Source organism: Cottoperca gobio, chromosome 21 (assembly GCF_900634415.1).
Source record: "Cottoperca gobio chromosome 21, fCotGob3.1, whole genome shotgun sequence".
NCBI lineage: Eukaryota > Metazoa > Chordata > Actinopteri > Perciformes > Bovichtidae > Cottoperca > Cottoperca gobio.
Genome location: NC_041375.1, coordinates 19041641 through 19059552, shown reverse-complemented (window position 1 = coordinate 19059552; position 17912 = coordinate 19041641). Strand labels below are relative to the sequence as shown.

Sequence of the window (17912 nt, the reverse complement as noted above, 5' to 3'; positions counted from 1 at the left end):
ATCTCTATCTATCTACCTCTATATCTCATCTCCTCTCTCCTCTTCTAATCTCATCACTATATCTATATATCTCCTATCTTATCTATCTCTCTACTCTCTCTCTCTCTCTCCTGGCTCTCGGCTCCTCTATCTCCTCTCTCGCTTCTCTCTCTCATCCTCTCTTCTCTCCTCTCTTCTCTCTCTCTCGCTCTCTCTCTCTCCCTCTCTCTCTCTCCTGTCCTCTTCTCTCATACCTCCTTCTCTCTCTCTCCTCTCCTCTCCTCTCTCTCTCTCTCCCCCCCCTCCTCTCTCTCTCGCCCTCTCTCTCCCCTCCCTCTCCTTCTCTCCTCTCTCTCTCTCTCTCTCCTCTCTCTCTCTCTCTCTCTCTCTCTCTCACCTCCCTCTCATCTCCCCTCTCTCTCTCTCTCTCTCTCTCTCCTCCCCTTCTTCTCTCTCCTCTCTCTCTCTCTCCTCTCCTTCTCTCCTCTCCCTCTCTCCTCCCTCTCTCTCCCCCTCTCGCTCTTCCTCTCTCTTCTCTCCCTCTCTCTCTCCTCTCCTCCCTCTCCTCTCTCCCTCTCCTCTCTGCCTCTCCTCTCTCCCTCCTCCCTCCCTCTCTCTCTCTCTTCGCTCTCTCCCCCCCCCCCCCCCCCCCCCCCCCCCCTCTCCTCTCTCATCTCTCTCTCCCTCTCCCCGGGGCCCTTCTGCTGACGTCTTTACTCTACGACCGCTTTACTGTACATTTTGTTGCCACTAATGTTCTTTTACCCTTCGACCCATTTTGAACCGGCTGAGCTTTGTGACCTGGGACGTATTTGGTCTACGTACTTGCTATCCTTTTACCTGAAGTATCTCTGATCATTTTAGTACTTGCCAGTGGAAGATCCTCAAAGCACAGACCAACTCTGGGCTTGGTTTATTAAATAGCAAAGTCAGACAGGAAGTCTCAAATCTCTCAACCAGGACTCAAAATGGGTCTTAATAAAATACAACTGGCTTATAAGTTTGTCACAGTTTTACAGGATCCAAAGTGAAAGTTTGAAATAAAAATGCAGAGGTCTCGACAAAGTAAAGGCAAGAAAACATTTAAATAGTGTGCTAAGGAATATATCTCCTGATACTATAATAGTATCAGTCTGGCGTTATAAAACAAAAACAAAAACAAAAAAAAACTCAAGACAATTCTATAGCAAAAATCTAACTCACCTGATTCTTTTCAACACTCAAATATACAATAATATACATATTTTCGTAAACAACCTTAATTTCAATAGATAATCTTGTTTACAAGTGCAGCTGGAGGAAAAAAATAACATTTGTATCCTTTTGCATCAAACGCCCCCCTCGTCCATGATCTACCTCAACGGCAAATCTTGTTTGTGAGCTCTTATCAAGAATAAAGACTGTGGTCCACAACTGTACATATTTAACTTGCTTTCATAACAGCAATTACACATCAGGTCAATAGTCCAGTGGCTGAAGCAGAGAAGACACATGCTGGATTTGGACATCTTGGGACCACAGAATCTCCTTTTCTTCTTTGCCCACAGATGGACCCATTCCTCTGTCTCAAAGGGACTTCGGTTGAGTTCCAGTAGTTTGAATTTGTTGTTTCTACTGACGCGTGCCGGGGGGTAGAGCAAGGTTGGCCATCAGCTCGTGAACAGACGCAAATATCGTACACTCACCTGAAAGAAAGATAAAACTACTGAGCAATGACATTTAGCATCAGTATAGATGACACTGAATATTCAGCTGATACCGTTTAGTACATTTGATACCACTTTCTCAGTAAAGTACATTATTCAGTGTTCATCAGCATGTGAGTCTCACCCTGTCTGGCGGGGTGCAGTTCATTGAACCTCTTAAGGATATTAGAGACCATGAGCGCTGCGGCCCCAGAAGAGCTGTGCTGTCTGGGGATGTCGGCCTGCTGAGTGAGACCTGTTGCCATGTCGTACACAATCGGCACGATAATGCTCACTGGCTCCTGGGGCACTGGGATACGCTGAGTCAGCTGCAACTGTGAGGCAACACACACACACACACACACACGGTCAGGCTGCTTCAAATTATGCTACACAGGTATACAACGTGCATCCTGGTTGTGGAGAGTTAATGGGTGGCTCTGCTGACACTTACAAAGAAGAGCATCTTGGACTTAAGCACCACAGCGATGGTTCCAGGAGGGGCGATGGGGGGAGCACTGGGAGGGATGGTGAGACAGAACTGCACATTCCACTTCAGCTGCGCAGCCTGGTCAGGGAACTGCAGAGAAAGACAAAATATATATCTCTCTCATATATATATATATATCTCCTCTCATATCTCTATCTCTATATATATATATATATATATATAGATATATATAGAGATATATATAGAGATATATATATATATATAGATATAGATATATATATATATATATATATATATATATATATATCTATATATATATATATATATATATATATATATATATATACATATACATATACATATACACACACAGCAATATAATACCTTTTAGAGGCAATTCTAAGTGTTTTATACATAAGGTAAAAAAAATGCATCAAGGGATTAAATGGTACACAATACATTTCTTCACTACACAGCGGTACATAAAGGCAGCTTGTTCTGAATCTTGTCACAATCTTTCTACAGTTATTCGACAGCCAGTACAACAAAAGGTCTTATTTGTTTGCATATTAATTCATTCTTATATTTTCTGTGTAGAGATGATGCTAAGCAATGTTTTGGTTGTTTTCAATATAGATTAAAATACACCACTATAACAACAAATAAACTGACACGGGTTCATACACAATCATGATTCAATACATGCAACAATCTCTCTTAAATAAGTCACAGCTACCCACCAGTTCGAGCTTCATGATGCGCACACAGTCCCTGAGGATGTTAGTGGGCGCCCCCAGCAGCTTGTGAAGGCATTCAGAGTGTTGTATTTAAATGGAGGACCAGCAACCTAGAAAGAGAACAACAGAAGATGGATCAATGGAATAACAACATGAGAGCAGACATGTCTTCTTATGAGTGGCCTTAAAAGTACATCCCTGTTAAATGAATTAACTAATTGAGTGCTAATTTTAAATGAAGCACTAAACTCCAACTAATACTTACCCTCGTCTCGAAGAACTTCTCCAGTACCTGAAGCTCCTCCTGGGACCAGGGACCTGTATTTTCTGGAGAGACTTTGAGCTGCAGTGTTTGGTAGTTCTTTGGGTTAAGAGCCACGCGGCACTTGAGTACGTCCGTCTTGAATATGATCACCCCCGGCTCATTAGAGTTCACAATAGTTAACTGGAGGAGAGTTGGCAGAGTAGAGTAAGTTAAGGTAGAGCATAACACATAATCTAATATGAAGGGGGAAAATCACGCACACGCACACGCACACACACACGCACACACACACACACACACACACACACAGCAATACTTACGTTGGACTCCTGCTGGATGATCCTCTGTAGGTGTCTTCTCATGATAACTGAACCCAGAAAACGCTCAAGTGGCGAGCAGAGGTAGCTACCTGCCAGGCCTGGCACCAGGCAGGGAGTAGGTGAGGGGAGCAGAAGCACATGCAAGGCATTGTGGGTGAGGATGGTAGGAATGGAGGCAGCCCAGGGGCGCTGAGGTAGCTTGCGGGGTGGAGGCATACTGGTAGGCATGACTTGTGAACCTGAACCAAAGACAGAGAGGGAGAGAGATGTTAGCGCTAGATTAATATATCGGTCAATATCAATTTATCGCATATATATCATTATCTTTGTATATGTCGGCCGATAACCAAAAAATAAAGTTCAGAAGTGGCAAACTGTGTTTGAGATTATTTAGAAAGTGTCACTTTGTTGTGTTACATAGTTTGTCCACCAGAGAGAACTGACGGGTTACTTTTTCAATTATAAAACATCCCATTCAGTTTGTCTCTTAAACTCAGTAATAAAAAACAATTATAATCATTTTAAATTTTGTTTAATCTAGTCATTTTAACATATTAAACTCAAAAGATAATGAATTAATTCAATTTAAATAATAAGTCATTACTTTTGAAATGGTGACAAATCAAAAGCAGATTTATACTGACCAAAGGTTTACTACACATACCCTTTAAACATTCATTATTTTATTGAATTATAATTTAATGTATAAAAAAAAATCTAAGGAATCAGTATCAAGATTCTTGCTTATGTTAAGTAAAAACAATACATCGTCAGTTGGGCTATATGCTTAATGTGAAACACTAAGAAAGCAGTACTTACTGGAGCCAGCTCTTGGAGAATGAGGATCAGGGATAGGCGAGTGCAGCGATGGATTACCAGGGGACATGCCAGGGATCCTTGCCCCAGGAGAAGGCCCTGAGACCTGGGGTGAGCCTGGCCACTGACCCCTATGACTGGGAGACACCATGGCATATGGAGAGCTGGGGTCCAGAGCACCTAGGGTGAAGGAGAGACAGATCAGCAACAGAACAACACTTAATGTCCAACAACAAACACAGTCAAATGAATATACCACTGTGTGCCCACCAACTACAGTGCATTTGTCATATGCTTAATGTTTAATGTCTGCAGCCCAGAAGTCCCAAGTGAGGATGTTCAGTTCAGCCCGTGCCAGCAGACCAAAATTACCACCAGGCCAGAATTTACACCCATCCTGCTGCTTACCGTGGGGACTGGCAAAGCTGGTCTGGCCCATGGCTATGCCCAGAGAAGACGGAGACGGGGTGGGCCCGAAAGGAGAAGGTGCCCTCAGAGCTCCACTAGGGGAGCCAGAGGCATGGATGTTCCCTGCACACACACACACACACACACACACACACACACACACACACACACACAAACACACACAAACACACGCACACACATATATACCAAAGGACTCATCAGACTCTGATGTTGACAAGTTCTCCTCACACACGCACGTACGCACACACTCGCACACTCATGAACACACATGCTAAAGCAGGGTGGAAGGGCTGTAGTCTCTTGCTGGCGGGCTGAGATGGAGAGGAATGGAAGGAGCAGGACTAAATGCATGCTTTGTTTCCTCTCGGCTGTGAGGCGTGTGCATGTTCCATGAGAAACACAATTGATCTCATGGTTTTGCAAAATCAAAAATGGGCACACATGGTAGCTCTTCCTCGTTCTCTGTCGGATTTGCACAAATTGATCTTGCAACAAAATACATAAATCAGCAGGGAGGTTGATTACAGCAATGTAATATATTCAAAAACAACCATTTGTTGGTCATAATCCTCTATGGCGGCTTGACAAGCTTAGATGGCACAAACACCGGATATCATTCACTCAAGCATACGTTGACAACAACCAAGCTTGCCATTACTGTACCTGGCGACTGGGTGGGCATCATAGATGGTGAGGGAGTTACGTTAGCGTGGTAATTTGGTGGCGGTGAAGTGAGAGGAGGATAGACACCTCCCGCACCCCCTCTCATTGTTTGAGGCTGCTGTTGAGCTTGCAACTGGTTCATCAGACTGTCCATCACGTCGACACCCACTGGCGAGGGTGGGTTATCATCCTCATTGACAGAGCGTCTGCGAGCATCCTGATTACTATCTACAAACATATTCAGGAATGTCTAGACAGGGGAGAGAAGAGAAGGACATGATTTAATGTAAAAAGCTGGACAGAAAGTGTAGGTTGTTAACCATAAAACTGGACATTATCTGCACTACACCTACTTTTGGAATCAAGAATTATTATTTAATTGTGCGGATTTAAAAAAAAAAAAAAACTCTTCTATGCCTCCAAGTCTCATATACCTTGAGTCCAGGAGCAGGGTAGAAGCCCTCTACAATCTTAGTGTTGTCAAAAAGACTGTATGCTCCATCTCTGATGGCTACCACACCGCGACTGCGGCAGTAGATGTCAATGCAGTACATGTTTCTGAACGCCAGGCGGATGTGTGTGGGTGACTGGGGTAATATGGAGAAGCACTGGTAGGCAGTGTTGGTGCGCTGGGTCAGGCCCAGCATGGGCACTGTTGGTAGCTTGTTGATTGCATTCAGAGGGGCCTGTGTGTCAGAGAGCACCTGAGGAAGATGATAAATAGAAACGTTACTCAGGATATTACACAGAACACTGACATTAAAGTATATGGTATGTGATTTGAGAAATTGAGGACATTTTTTATGTTTGAAAGTATTTTTAGAGCCACATGAGAAGTCGAAACAGGGTTCATGAAAATTTAAGGAAAAGTATAACTTTGTGCTGTCATCCAATATATTGGATACCAGTTTATCAGCTAATTTAAAACATGACGGTTAGGTCAATTCATTTAAAAGGAACCTTATGTTATAAAAATGAAAATTATATTTAGATCCAGATCTAACAAGTGCACATATACATGTTGTGGCTGAATTTTAATAGCCTGTACTACTGTGTACCTGCAGCAGCTGCATCACGTTTGGATTCTTGTTGAACATCTCTTGCAGCTGATGGAGGATGATATTGTGGCAGTTGGAGCAGCCAGAGTTCGGCCCCACGGTGCCCAGGGCGAGGTGGAAACGCTGGCTGTTGGAGTTCCACTGGATGGTTACAGAGCTGCCCTTGGTGGTGCCGTAACACAGCACCAGCTTACGGTAGTTGTATAGCCGCACCTCTGAAAACAGGCTCAGGTAAGATGGCATCTCTGGAGGGAAGCAGTCACAATGTGCAGCTGTATTAGATCGGTGTGTTTCTTTTGCCAAACATTAATTCAACAGTGTGGGTGACACTGGTGAGTGCAAGCTTTAACTAACTATGTGCAGATTTCTACACATACGCAACTCAAACTTACAAAAATGTAAATCTGATTAGTCTGTTAGTTTTTCTTCAATGTTTGTTTTACTTTGGAAATGCATGCGTCACCTTCATTGCAAATCAATACACCTGCACTACAATGACCACTAACATATTGACTGATTGAAGATGAACTGACTTCCATCAGTGATTCATGTACGTGTACTCTTTACGGACGACCATACACGTACCTGGCAGTGCTCGAGAGAAGTTGAGAACACACTGGTAGAGCTGACTAATGGCGTTCCAGTCATTAAGAAACATCTCCACCACCTTCCGCCCGCCCACCGGCTCCGACAGAGGGTTCTCATAGGTCAGATACACGTGCCGCGTGGAGGCTAATACAGGGGACAGATGGGTTTGTTTAGACACTGGGCCATGTTGTAAACTTTTAGTGATGAACTTGGAACCCTCTGTATGCGGTGTGTACCTTGCTCCTTGCTGTGTGTGCTGTTGAGAGGGCAGTTGGCCAGCATTAGTTCAGCCACCCAGGTTCGGTTGTTCCTGCCCTGTAGCCTGAAGGTGCAGTCCAGTAGAGACCGGTCTAGCGCTCTCCTGGTCTCCTCTCCTACATCTTTACAGGGTGGAATCCTGCAGGATGAAACAGTTATACTGTCTAGTCAGAATGGTTGTGGCAAGGTTTATCCTACTTTGAAGAAAAATTACATTTGACTGTCATCGTGTGTGCATAAATGCATCCATGCGTGCTTGTTACTGTGTGAATTACTTTAGTAGACGTATCGCATGACTGCTGCCATCTCCCTCCACTTGGACACCCTGGTTTGGGATTTCCATGTTGGACAGCTACTCAGACAGACAGACATGCAGCAGAAGGCAGAAAAAACAAGACTGAGATTGCCATGCTTGATGTTTTTACAACACATCTGTGATTGACATGACTGATTCTAACTGTCTGAGCACTGTGACTTACCTCTGTTCTGAGGCCAATGAAAGGCATGTTGGTGTCGCACATCGCTACAAGGTGAGCCAGCTCTTTGTTGAAGGCACACATTTCTCCAGACCGCTTAGGCTTCTTTGGCTCTGGGTCCCCCTGGTCCCCAGATACCTACGGAGCAACAGAGACAAAAAACAAAAATACATATTGAAGGACATTTATTTAGTTGATTTTATCAAACTGGGCAAATGTCATTGTACATGTTCATAAGGGGACCAGTACACGCAAAAGCTGAATTTATACTTGTATGTTATGAGGTTATATCGTAGCGATGCAGCCTACACGTGTCTGCCGGGGCTACCCTAGAGGCGGAGCATTTTATAATAATATTAAGCAGGAATATTAACTCTGGAACATTAATCATTGTATAATATGTCTTAGTCAGCTGAACACAGATTTTCCTAGCCAGTTCAAACGGCCTAGTTCTAACTTTGAAACCACCACCACACCAAAATGATGAACTGATGAAAAATGCTGCATTTCATCATACACAAATGGACGTTTTCTGCTCCAGCACGGACTACCTTTCTCTTAGTCCCAGGTCGGGCCCCTCTCCCTGTTGTGTCCTGGACGAGGTGTTCTAGGTTAGGTTTGAAATGCTGCAGGAGCTGTGCGCAAATGGGTCCGTCATCTCCTTCCAACTGAGACACAGACAGGAAAGAGTACTTGTACTGCAACGCTATGGGACTGCTAGGTACTTCAAGCATTTCCACCACCTACAAAAAATAGGAAGAGTAGGAAAGGGAGGGATTGGAAAGATCCACGATGGAGAATTAGAGGGAGGACACAAAATTCAAAGCACATCACAACTTTTTTAACGTAAAATTTTGGCTTAGCCCTTGCCAGCAATATATTGGTTGAGAAACTCACAATGTAGTACTGCGGAAGACGTGTGAGCTTAATGAAGAGTCTATGTTTGGACAGGTTGCCGACGGGGTGCGAAGCGGAGTTGGACAGGTGAAGGACATCAGTACACACAGTGGGAAGGTGTTTCACAGACTGTCGACACCGCTGCTCCCCCAACCAAAACCTTGTCAGAGAGAAAGAAAAGATTTGGCGTCTCAAAAAAAAGTTGTTAAAGTCCCACATTCATAGCTCCCACTGTTTACTAGTGCAATACTCTGGCAATCCTTCTCAACACCCATCTTACCACCTGCTTAGTCAAATGTTGCTACTGACAGCAATTAGTCCATTTTGACAAGCTAGAAGCAGGCGTTGACTCTGGACTGCCACTGCAATCTTTCGCCTGTGCCAAATGATACTTTACACTGTCAGCTGTGAATATTCGCTTCATGTTCACAGCTATTTAAAAATTAAGGAGGTGGACTCACTTCAGTTGTTGAAGCCAAGATATGATGCGCTTCATATCATCGTTAATGGTCTTTTCAATGTCATCCAGCATGGACTGATCTAGAGAGAGGACACACAGGATGTTATTCTCACAGAGATGAGCATACAAAACAATAAAAAGCAGAATCACAGAGAAACTAATTGTTGATTCCTTTATTGTCTAACAAAATCAAAAGGAACCTATGAACAAAAATAATTGTCGTTATGAGTTAATGTTTGCGATTACTTACCTAATCCGTACAGCATGGGTTGGAACATGCCAGAGTGCAGGTCTACAAAAATGTGTAAGCACTCCGAACGACCACAGGGCTCAAGTATTGGAATAACGAGGGTGGGTAAAGCAGTCTCGATGAATGCTGGAATAAACAAACACAAACCTAAGCATCTCTTCTGCAGATGACTCAAAATGACATGGTTACAGTACATGAATTGACAGAACGTTAACGGGGGATGCTCCATAGAGCACACCTCTATGAGCTAATGGGAATTTTGAATGTGCTATACATCATAATTAAGACCAAGAAAATATTCCCATTAGATTTTTTTTCAGCCTTAAATGCGTTCTGCATGCCAAACAATGCCTCTTTCTCCAAATGTTGTCACTGATTACACATGGCTGCAGCTGCTGTGGAAGACAGCGGCTTCTGTGCATTTGCCAAATATATACACCCATGAATGTGAAACTGTATTAATGACGAGAAAGTAGTGTAAATACATACAGTTATCACCGGGATTACTGGTCTTTAGAATGGCCTTCAGTTCCTGTAGCTTTTGATTGGACCGGGCATGCACACTGTCGATCAAAAGTTTCTCCACTGACAGATGGTCAATCTGAAAAAAAGAGTGAGGAAAACATACATTATTCAAATGTAAGAAAAGTGTACCGTAAGCCATACTGCTCCATACTTTATTACACTAAAATATATCCACCTTACCTTCATAGCTCTCTCCATTAATTTGGAGTCACAGGCAGGGAGAGGAGGCTCGTGAGATATTTGCAATGGCTTAGATCCATCTGATTCGTCAATCTTGATATTGACTTTATGTATTGAAGCAGTACCTGTTTTCCTACCCAAAACCTGTTGGCTGGAGACACAAAAAAACAGAGTAGGAATCAAGACGGTATGAATGCATTCGGACATTTTGAGCTTCCCCCATCATTCAATTTATATTTTTGAAAGAACGCAATGTTGTTGTGCGTCTGTGTATGGAAGTCTTACTTCCAGACAGTGAGCGTGAGGTATTTTGCGGGCATATATCTCTCCTCCTGCACCAGGTCCCCCCATCGCTCTCTAATCAGCATCATAGTCTGAGAGTGGAGCACCTCTAGCTGCAGTGACAGACAGAAGGAGTCTGGGAACAATGTGGTTAAAGAAATACCAAGTCCAGGTGAATAGATTTTATTTTTTTTAAAGTACTATACACATCTTTCCATTAACATTCAAAACACACTCCCACACATATCCTCAAGACACATACACTTTGATGGTAAAAGGGGTATTTGTGCCCGACACAGACTGCTCTTTGACACAGTGAGCTGCACTGCTGGCGTCGGTGGGGGGAAAGGCAGAGCCGAGATCTACTGATTAGCATTGTGATTAGCACAGTCGTGCTCATCTCGCATGCTTGATTAGTCTTTGAAATTAGCATGAATGCTAACAAGCCGCTGTTTCTGGGACTGTCTGATCAGAACAAATCCTTTCCTTTGTATATGTATGGTTACAACAGAATGATGAATAGCACAATTATCACAGCCTGACAACACAAATGTTAGATTGGTTTTGATGTTGACATGATGATATAGCTGCATTTTGAAGAAAAACTGTTTTTTGCTCGACATATTCAGAACTGAACTAGGAAAAATGTATTATCTGACAGTGCACCTTATACATGGAATAATCTGCAAAAGCCTTTTTTTATATTGATTGTAACTATAAATCTAGTTTACTTATTTATTCTATTCTATTTTTATACTTCATGTATCCATCAAAATTTCAGTCTTGATCTGACAATAAAGTATCATCATAATTATATATTCCATAAGATGTTTATTAACCTGTATTTTAACATTTAGTTATCATACATTGTTGCTTTTATTGTTAGCTATTTGGTTTACAAACATTGTTTTATATCTCAACACCATTGTAAATGAGGACACTTCCTCGATGCTCTTTTGAGGTTAAATAAATAAATAATTTAATTTATCTACAAAAGAATTGATCAGAAAGAATCAGTTTCTTAGTACAGTATTAACAGGTGTTGGAAACACATATCTATGAGGGATTAATTGCACCTCACATGACCTGACTAGGTGACAGCTTGTAGTGAGAACAGAACCTTTCCCTGTCAAACAAAAATGGGTTGGGTTTGAGAATAAATGAAAAAAAGGAGGTTAAGAAGCAATTCTGCAGCTGTGTTTCTCATTGGAATGCTGCAAGTGTCTGCTTGACCAGTCAATACTCTATAAGCCCAGACACACACACCCGCCCTACTGCAGTAGTGCACATCATACTGGGACTAAAGCCAAGCTGTTTTGTGCAGGCCATAAACAGATGATGAAGAAAGGATACGCAAGCAGTTGTACAGGTCCTGTAGGGGTTTTTCATCTGCACACAGACGTGCCTGGACCAACTCATGGATGAAGTTCACCTGCAAACTGTGGACCAAGGTCCGACCATCTGTCAAAGTGGATGGTGAAGGGGGAGGAGCGTGGGAATGGTTTGACGGACAAACCAATTGAGAGAGAATGGGAAAGGGAAACACATTAGCAATGAAGTATATTGTCAATTAGCGTGTCAATGGTACACACTGTGGTGTGGAGCAGAATTGGAGTAGTTGATGCCTTACCTCCAGTTTCTTTGTCCTCCACTAGAATCTCCAACTTCAGCAGCCTCCAGGGAATATCGGGGTCATCTCCCATCACTGTCAAAGTGGCCTCAAACTCTCCTTCCACACGAAACTTTACACGCCCATTAGCTACACAAATACACACACAAGAAAACATAAACATAATATCTTCTCATAACCAATAAGGCTGAAAGCCAACTGTCAATGTAGCTATGAGAATGGCTATCAGTTCAAATATACCATAGTGGGTCTACACAAGCTGCTTACCAACTGTGAGGTTTGCTAGCTGGGGTGGTAAGTCTGTGGTGACAAGGCGGTGACGTAAAATCTGATTAAGTTGACTCAGGGTGGTCTGCTTCTCAACCTTAGTGATGGGGTCTGGAGGAATGATCTTATCCTACACAAATGGACACAGAATCAATTGTGCGGACATACCAAGAGAGAAAGCCCAACATCTTGTCATATGCATTAGCAGTCTTAGCATGCAGAGAAGTTTAACAGACTTACTCGTATACACGTGGGCAAGCGTGGGTAGGACCCTGTGGTGAGAACATCAATGGCAAATGGGATGGCAAAGCTGGGCAAACGGGCATGTACCAGGGCATCTCTGGCCAGCGATGCCAGCCTGTCAGCTGTATCCACAAACAGGATGGTCTGCTGATCCAAGAAGCTGGAAATCATCTGTTATTATAGACAGAGGTAAAAGTAAACCCTTTTGTGTTCTGGTGGATACAAGTCAATTAGTCAATGTAGTGCATTATCAAAATCCACTGAAACAGTGAGTCAACACATACCGCACACTTCTCAACTTTTCCTGCATTGCTTGCCCACTTCACCAGGGCTAGCAAACGCACAAATAGCTGCCTGGTACGACTGGCAAACTGGACAATCTCAATTTTCCTGAAAAAGAAACAGTAGATAAAAGTTTAAACAATATTTTAAAACAACAACTTAACAGAATGAGTGGCTAAAGCAGTCACTGGATAAAGACGTTGTGAATTAAATTGAAAGAAACATACCTCTCCATGTCAGTTTTTCTGGGAAGTCTAAAAAACAAATCAAAACGTGTAATTACTGACATTGTCCTACTGACATCACAGCATATAACCTGCTCGGTTATAACCCGGTGCATCCCTGGTATGAGTCTGGATTGATTACAGCATCTTTTTAGTTAATAGTTTGAGACCAAGACGAGGAGAAACTGACATTAGGACAGCAGACTGATACAAGTGGTCCATCGTAAACCCACATATGTAATGCCAAACACAAACACATGTCCTGAATAACATACTTATTAGCTATAACTTTAGGATCTTCAGACAAATTATACTGTTTACCGGTACGCCCCCTCACATGTCTGTGCTATCCGATTTGTTGGGCTCAAAATATACTAAATGCATCTCCTAACTTCTCCATTGGTTCCAACTTCATAAGTCCGTTAGCTTTTAATGTTATTTAAGTGGCTGGATAAAGCGTATCCTCTGAGTTTACAAATGTTAGCTGGTTAGCGCGCCGGTTAGTTAGCTTTGAGGCCTACGATGCTAAAATGTTACTTACAGTTCTGCCAGCAGGGTAATTTCATGGTAGGTCCTCTGGAGAAGAAATTCAATCAGCAGGCTCAATCGGACCCCCTGTGTGGCCGGTGCTCCGGGTGGTGGTGGCTGCGGACCCGAGACAACCGGACCGCCAAGTGGGACGAGCTGCCCATCTGACCCAATCTGCACCGGAGCCATTTTACAATGACGATACGGGCTAACTGTTAGTTAGCTACTGCAATGCACACCCAGCGCTACAACGGAAAACTATCAAGTTGTAGTAGCTAACTCCTTGTGAAAAGATTTTTTTCGCAATCTCACAACATATTTTGCCCGAGACGAGTTTCTCGGCATGGACTTGGTTTCCTTGTTCGGCACACAATTCAACAAATGCACCAAATGTGGTAACTCATTACGGAGAAGACTCAACGCCGCTCAGCCGCCATCTTTGCTGTCGGGAACATTTACCAGAGGTCTGGTGGGAAAGAAAACCCAGACAGGAGCCCTGAGGAGCGAGAGTCATGAATTTCTCCCCAACTGTGTTTTACACTAGGTTACTAATTCCCAACAATTTGTATAATGTCGGTTTTACAATGCCAGAGAAGTGCCTGAGTGTTTACAGGCTTAGTTTAGCTTGATCGTTTCTATCCTCATTTATTCATTAATTTAGGCTATTCTCTAATCTGTTGCCCTGGTAACAGATGACCATTGTTGGAAGAAGTGGCCTACTCAGATATAAAAGTAAAAGTCGCAACACCACAGTGTAGAAATAACCTGTTACAAAAGTACTTTATTTTCTAGTACAATGCTTCACACCTTGTGTTTATTACAGTTATTAGTGCAATTATCCTGTGTAACTATGCTAGCTATGTTCTTTATTTGTATTTGTTCTTGTTTCATTTTTATTTGATCACTTTTTCCTTTGCTTTTGTTTTTACTCTTGAGCTGCTGTAACAAGTACATTTCCGTAGGATGGGATCAATAAAGTTCTTATTTTAATCTAATCTTGTTGTATTTTAAGTAAAACATATTTTAAATTATATTAGTTGATAATAATCATTGATAGATAATGATCCCTTTGATGATGTAGTTGGTAAATGTATGGATAATTTTAATTACTTTATAAACTGCTGTTTAGCTTAAGCTATAATAACATTATAGCAAAAATATACATTTAATTTGTTTCTTATATTTTGTATTAATAATCTGAATCAGTAAAAAGCACAATATTTCCCTCTGAATAGAGGTATAAATTAACATAAAATGGAATTACTCAAGTAAAGTACAATACCTAAACTTTTACAAAAAAGTACAGTACAATATAATAAATGTAGCCTATTTAATTACATTACACACCTGCAGATGACAGATTAGCTATATTAATAATTAAAGAGTAAAGGGGTATCACACTTCTCAGCCTCCCTGGTAAAGTCTACTCCAAGGTGCTGGAAAGGAGGGTTCGGCCGATAGCCGAACCTCTGATTGAAGAGGAACAATGCGGATTCCGTTCTGGTCGTGCCGGACCAACTCTTCACTCTCGCAAGGATCCTGGAGGGGGCCTGGGAGTACGCCCAACCGGTCTACATGTGTTTTGTGGATCTGGAGAAGGCGTATGACCGGGTCCCCCGGGTGATACTGTGGGAGGTGCTGCGGGAGTATGGGGTGAGGGGGTCACTTCTGAGGGCCATCCAATCCCTGTACGCCCAAAGCGAGAGTTGTGTCCGGATACTCGGCAGTAAGTCGGACTCGTTCCCAGTGAATGTTGGCCTCCGCCAGGGCTGCACTTTATCACCAATCCTGTAATTTTCATGGACAGGATATCGAGGCGTAGTCGTGGAGGAGAGGGGTTGCAATTCGGTGGTCTGAGGATCTCATCGCTGCTCTTTGCAGATGATGTGGTCCTGATGGCATCATCGGTCTGTGACCTTCAGCAGTCACTGGATCGGTATGAAGCGGTTGGGATGAGGATCAGCACCTCAAAATCTGAGGCCATGGCTTTCAGCAGGTGGATTGCCTACTCCGGGTAGGGAATGAGCCATTACCCCAAGTGAAGGAGTTCAAGTGCCTTGGGGTCTTGTTCGCGAGTGAGGGCACGATGGAGCGAGAGATTGGCCGGAGAATCGGAGCAGCGGGGGCGGTATTACATTTGCTTTACCGCACCGTTGTGACGAAAAGAGAGCTGAGCCAGAAGGCAAAGCTCTCGATCTTCCGGGCGATCTTCTTTCCTACCCTCACCTATGGTCATGAAGGCTGGGTCATGACTGAAAGAACGAGATCACGGGTACAAGCGGCCGAAATGGGTTTTCTCAGACGGGTGGCTGGCGTCTCCCTTAGAGATAGGGTGAGAAGTTCAGCCATCCGTGAGAGACTCGGAGTAGAGCTGCTGCTCCTTTGCGTTGAAAGGAGCCAGTTGAGGTGGTTCGGGCATCTAGTAAGGATGCCACCTGGTCGCCTCCCTAGGGAGGTGTTCCAGGCACGTCCAGCTGGGAAGAGACTCCGGGGAAGACCCAGGACTCGGTGGAGAGATTATATCTCCTCACTGGCCTGGGAATGCCTCGGGATCCCCCAGTTGCAGCTGGCGAATGTGGCCCGGAGAAGGGAAGTTTGGGGTTCCTTACTGGACCTGACCCCGGAAAAGCGGTAGACGATGGATGGATAATTAAAGAAATGTACAAAAGGTCCATAACATAATTAATCACAAAATGCTATAATATATTAAATTGTCTGGATGACAAACTTGTAGTTGGATTGTAAACAAAGGCTATATGAAGAATATGGCTGCAGGAGGACATCAATCAAACAGATGGGACCTGAGACACACAACCTCTTCTCCACCATGCGAGACCTGGAAAGAGGACAGATAACACAAAAACACAAGAGGCAAAGCCCAAGCACACTATTCACATAATCTTACATAGCCTACCGGATATTCCTATGCCTATTATATTTAAAATTTTGTTTTTACATAGATTTGATTAATAAATCCTGCCATCTTTAATGGTATGTTGTCTTGGTCAGGTTTACCTTGAAACTCATTTAAATTCCAAGTGATTGTTATTGGGTTAGGAGGTCTGAATATAATAATTAATTAAGTTTCTACCAGTGGCTTGAATGTATTTCAATATACTGCTACACCTTCCCACCCACAGGCAGCGAAGCCAATATGACCCATTTGTGAAAAAGGTGCTATTAAAATAACACCGATTTTTAATGAATCATGGAGCTCCTATCCACAGCAAATCGCAGTCAGAGCAAGAAGAACCTAATGCAAGACGTGAGGGGGCTAAATGATTTATTCACAGGATTACTGTAGTTGCTATTGGCTTTGTTTTTGCTTTCATCAGAGGAGTATAGCTGGAGATAAAAGCAGATCAGTTGTCTTCCTGTTAGTATTCCCGCTAATCCTTCTCTGTAGAATCTTTATTTTAAAGAGCTGTAGAGAACATCTAAAAGAGAAACATAAATTATGCAAAAAACAAGGGAAATATTTACATATGCAGTAAGTCATACCAGGACTTTTTCTGTATTTTCTATTATCTCGTTAACTGACTTCCTTTGCCTCATTTTGTTAATATGACGTTATCGTAGTGGCGTATTTGGTGGAGATTATTTTGTACTTGAAGTCAGTAATGTTACAGATTCATGTCTGAAAGGGGATCCTATTGTTCCCTAAGCATCCACAACCTTGTTGGCTTCCAGGGGTGGGAAAGTATTGTACTTTTTGTTTGTACACAGAGGCACACAACACATTGAATGTGGGCTGAAAAGATTGACAAACAATATAAAAGCATATTAAACTGCCTCCAAGAGGCAGGTTTTGAAATCAAGTGAGATGAAAAGATTTTTATCATCCCTCCATGCTGGTTATAAATTACATGAACCCTGTACGTGCCAGCTGCTTGTTTACTGAAGCTGCAAGAAAATATCTACAATGTTTTGAACTCCAATACATTGTAATAGAATCAGTACAAATGCCCTGCATACTACCTATGTAAAATACCTCTAATTTGTGATTGAATGTGTTGATCTTTACTGTGCAGTGATTAGGAGTTTGGTGCCTTGTTTATGGATATGCATGTCAGGTCAGGCACTACTGAATTTACGAGGGAACTCACCTGTGAGATTAGTTCCCTGTTTATTACATGTGGTCACATCGAACAGAAGGTAACTCAACCTGTGAACAAGCTCACTGGCCAAATGAAACCATGTGACGCATCGCCATAACCATGGTTGAATCAATATTCGGTGACGATACCCCCAATGTCCCATAAAAAACGTAAGTTTAGTGCCTAGCAATTGTGATCATTTTACTATTATTACTGTGAGGAATACGGCAATGTGCACTAGTACTAAAGTGCAATATCAACACACCTTAAAAAGGTTTGTAGAGTGAGTCCAGTAAGACCATCATTAATGCAGCTGATATTG

At 42.7% G+C, this 17912-nt stretch overlaps 1 protein-coding gene across 1 annotated transcript; it reads right to left on the bottom strand.

The window, feature by feature from the left end:
* Window positions 1–855: 855 nt before the first annotated feature.
* On the bottom strand, window positions 856–13969 carry med14 (mediator complex subunit 14). Its single transcript, XM_029459639.1, is given in 30 exon segments — window positions 856–1664; window positions 1810–1999; window positions 2119–2244; window positions 2856–2920; window positions 2923–2962; window positions 3118–3297; window positions 3438–3676; window positions 4257–4433; window positions 4662–4784; window positions 5346–5595; window positions 5780–6049; window positions 6404–6648; window positions 6989–7135; window positions 7228–7388; window positions 7525–7601; window positions 7729–7863; window positions 8277–8468; window positions 8623–8782; window positions 9084–9162; window positions 9333–9458; window positions 9822–9933; window positions 10038–10188; window positions 10323–10455; window positions 11673–11780; window positions 11950–12078; window positions 12217–12346; window positions 12457–12630; window positions 12744–12849; window positions 12969–12995; window positions 13507–13969. Coding segments are annotated over 30 exon segments (4302 nt in total). The 5' UTR covers window positions 13683–13969; the 3' UTR covers window positions 856–1590.
* Between the last annotated feature and the right edge of the window lie 3943 nt (window positions 13970–17912).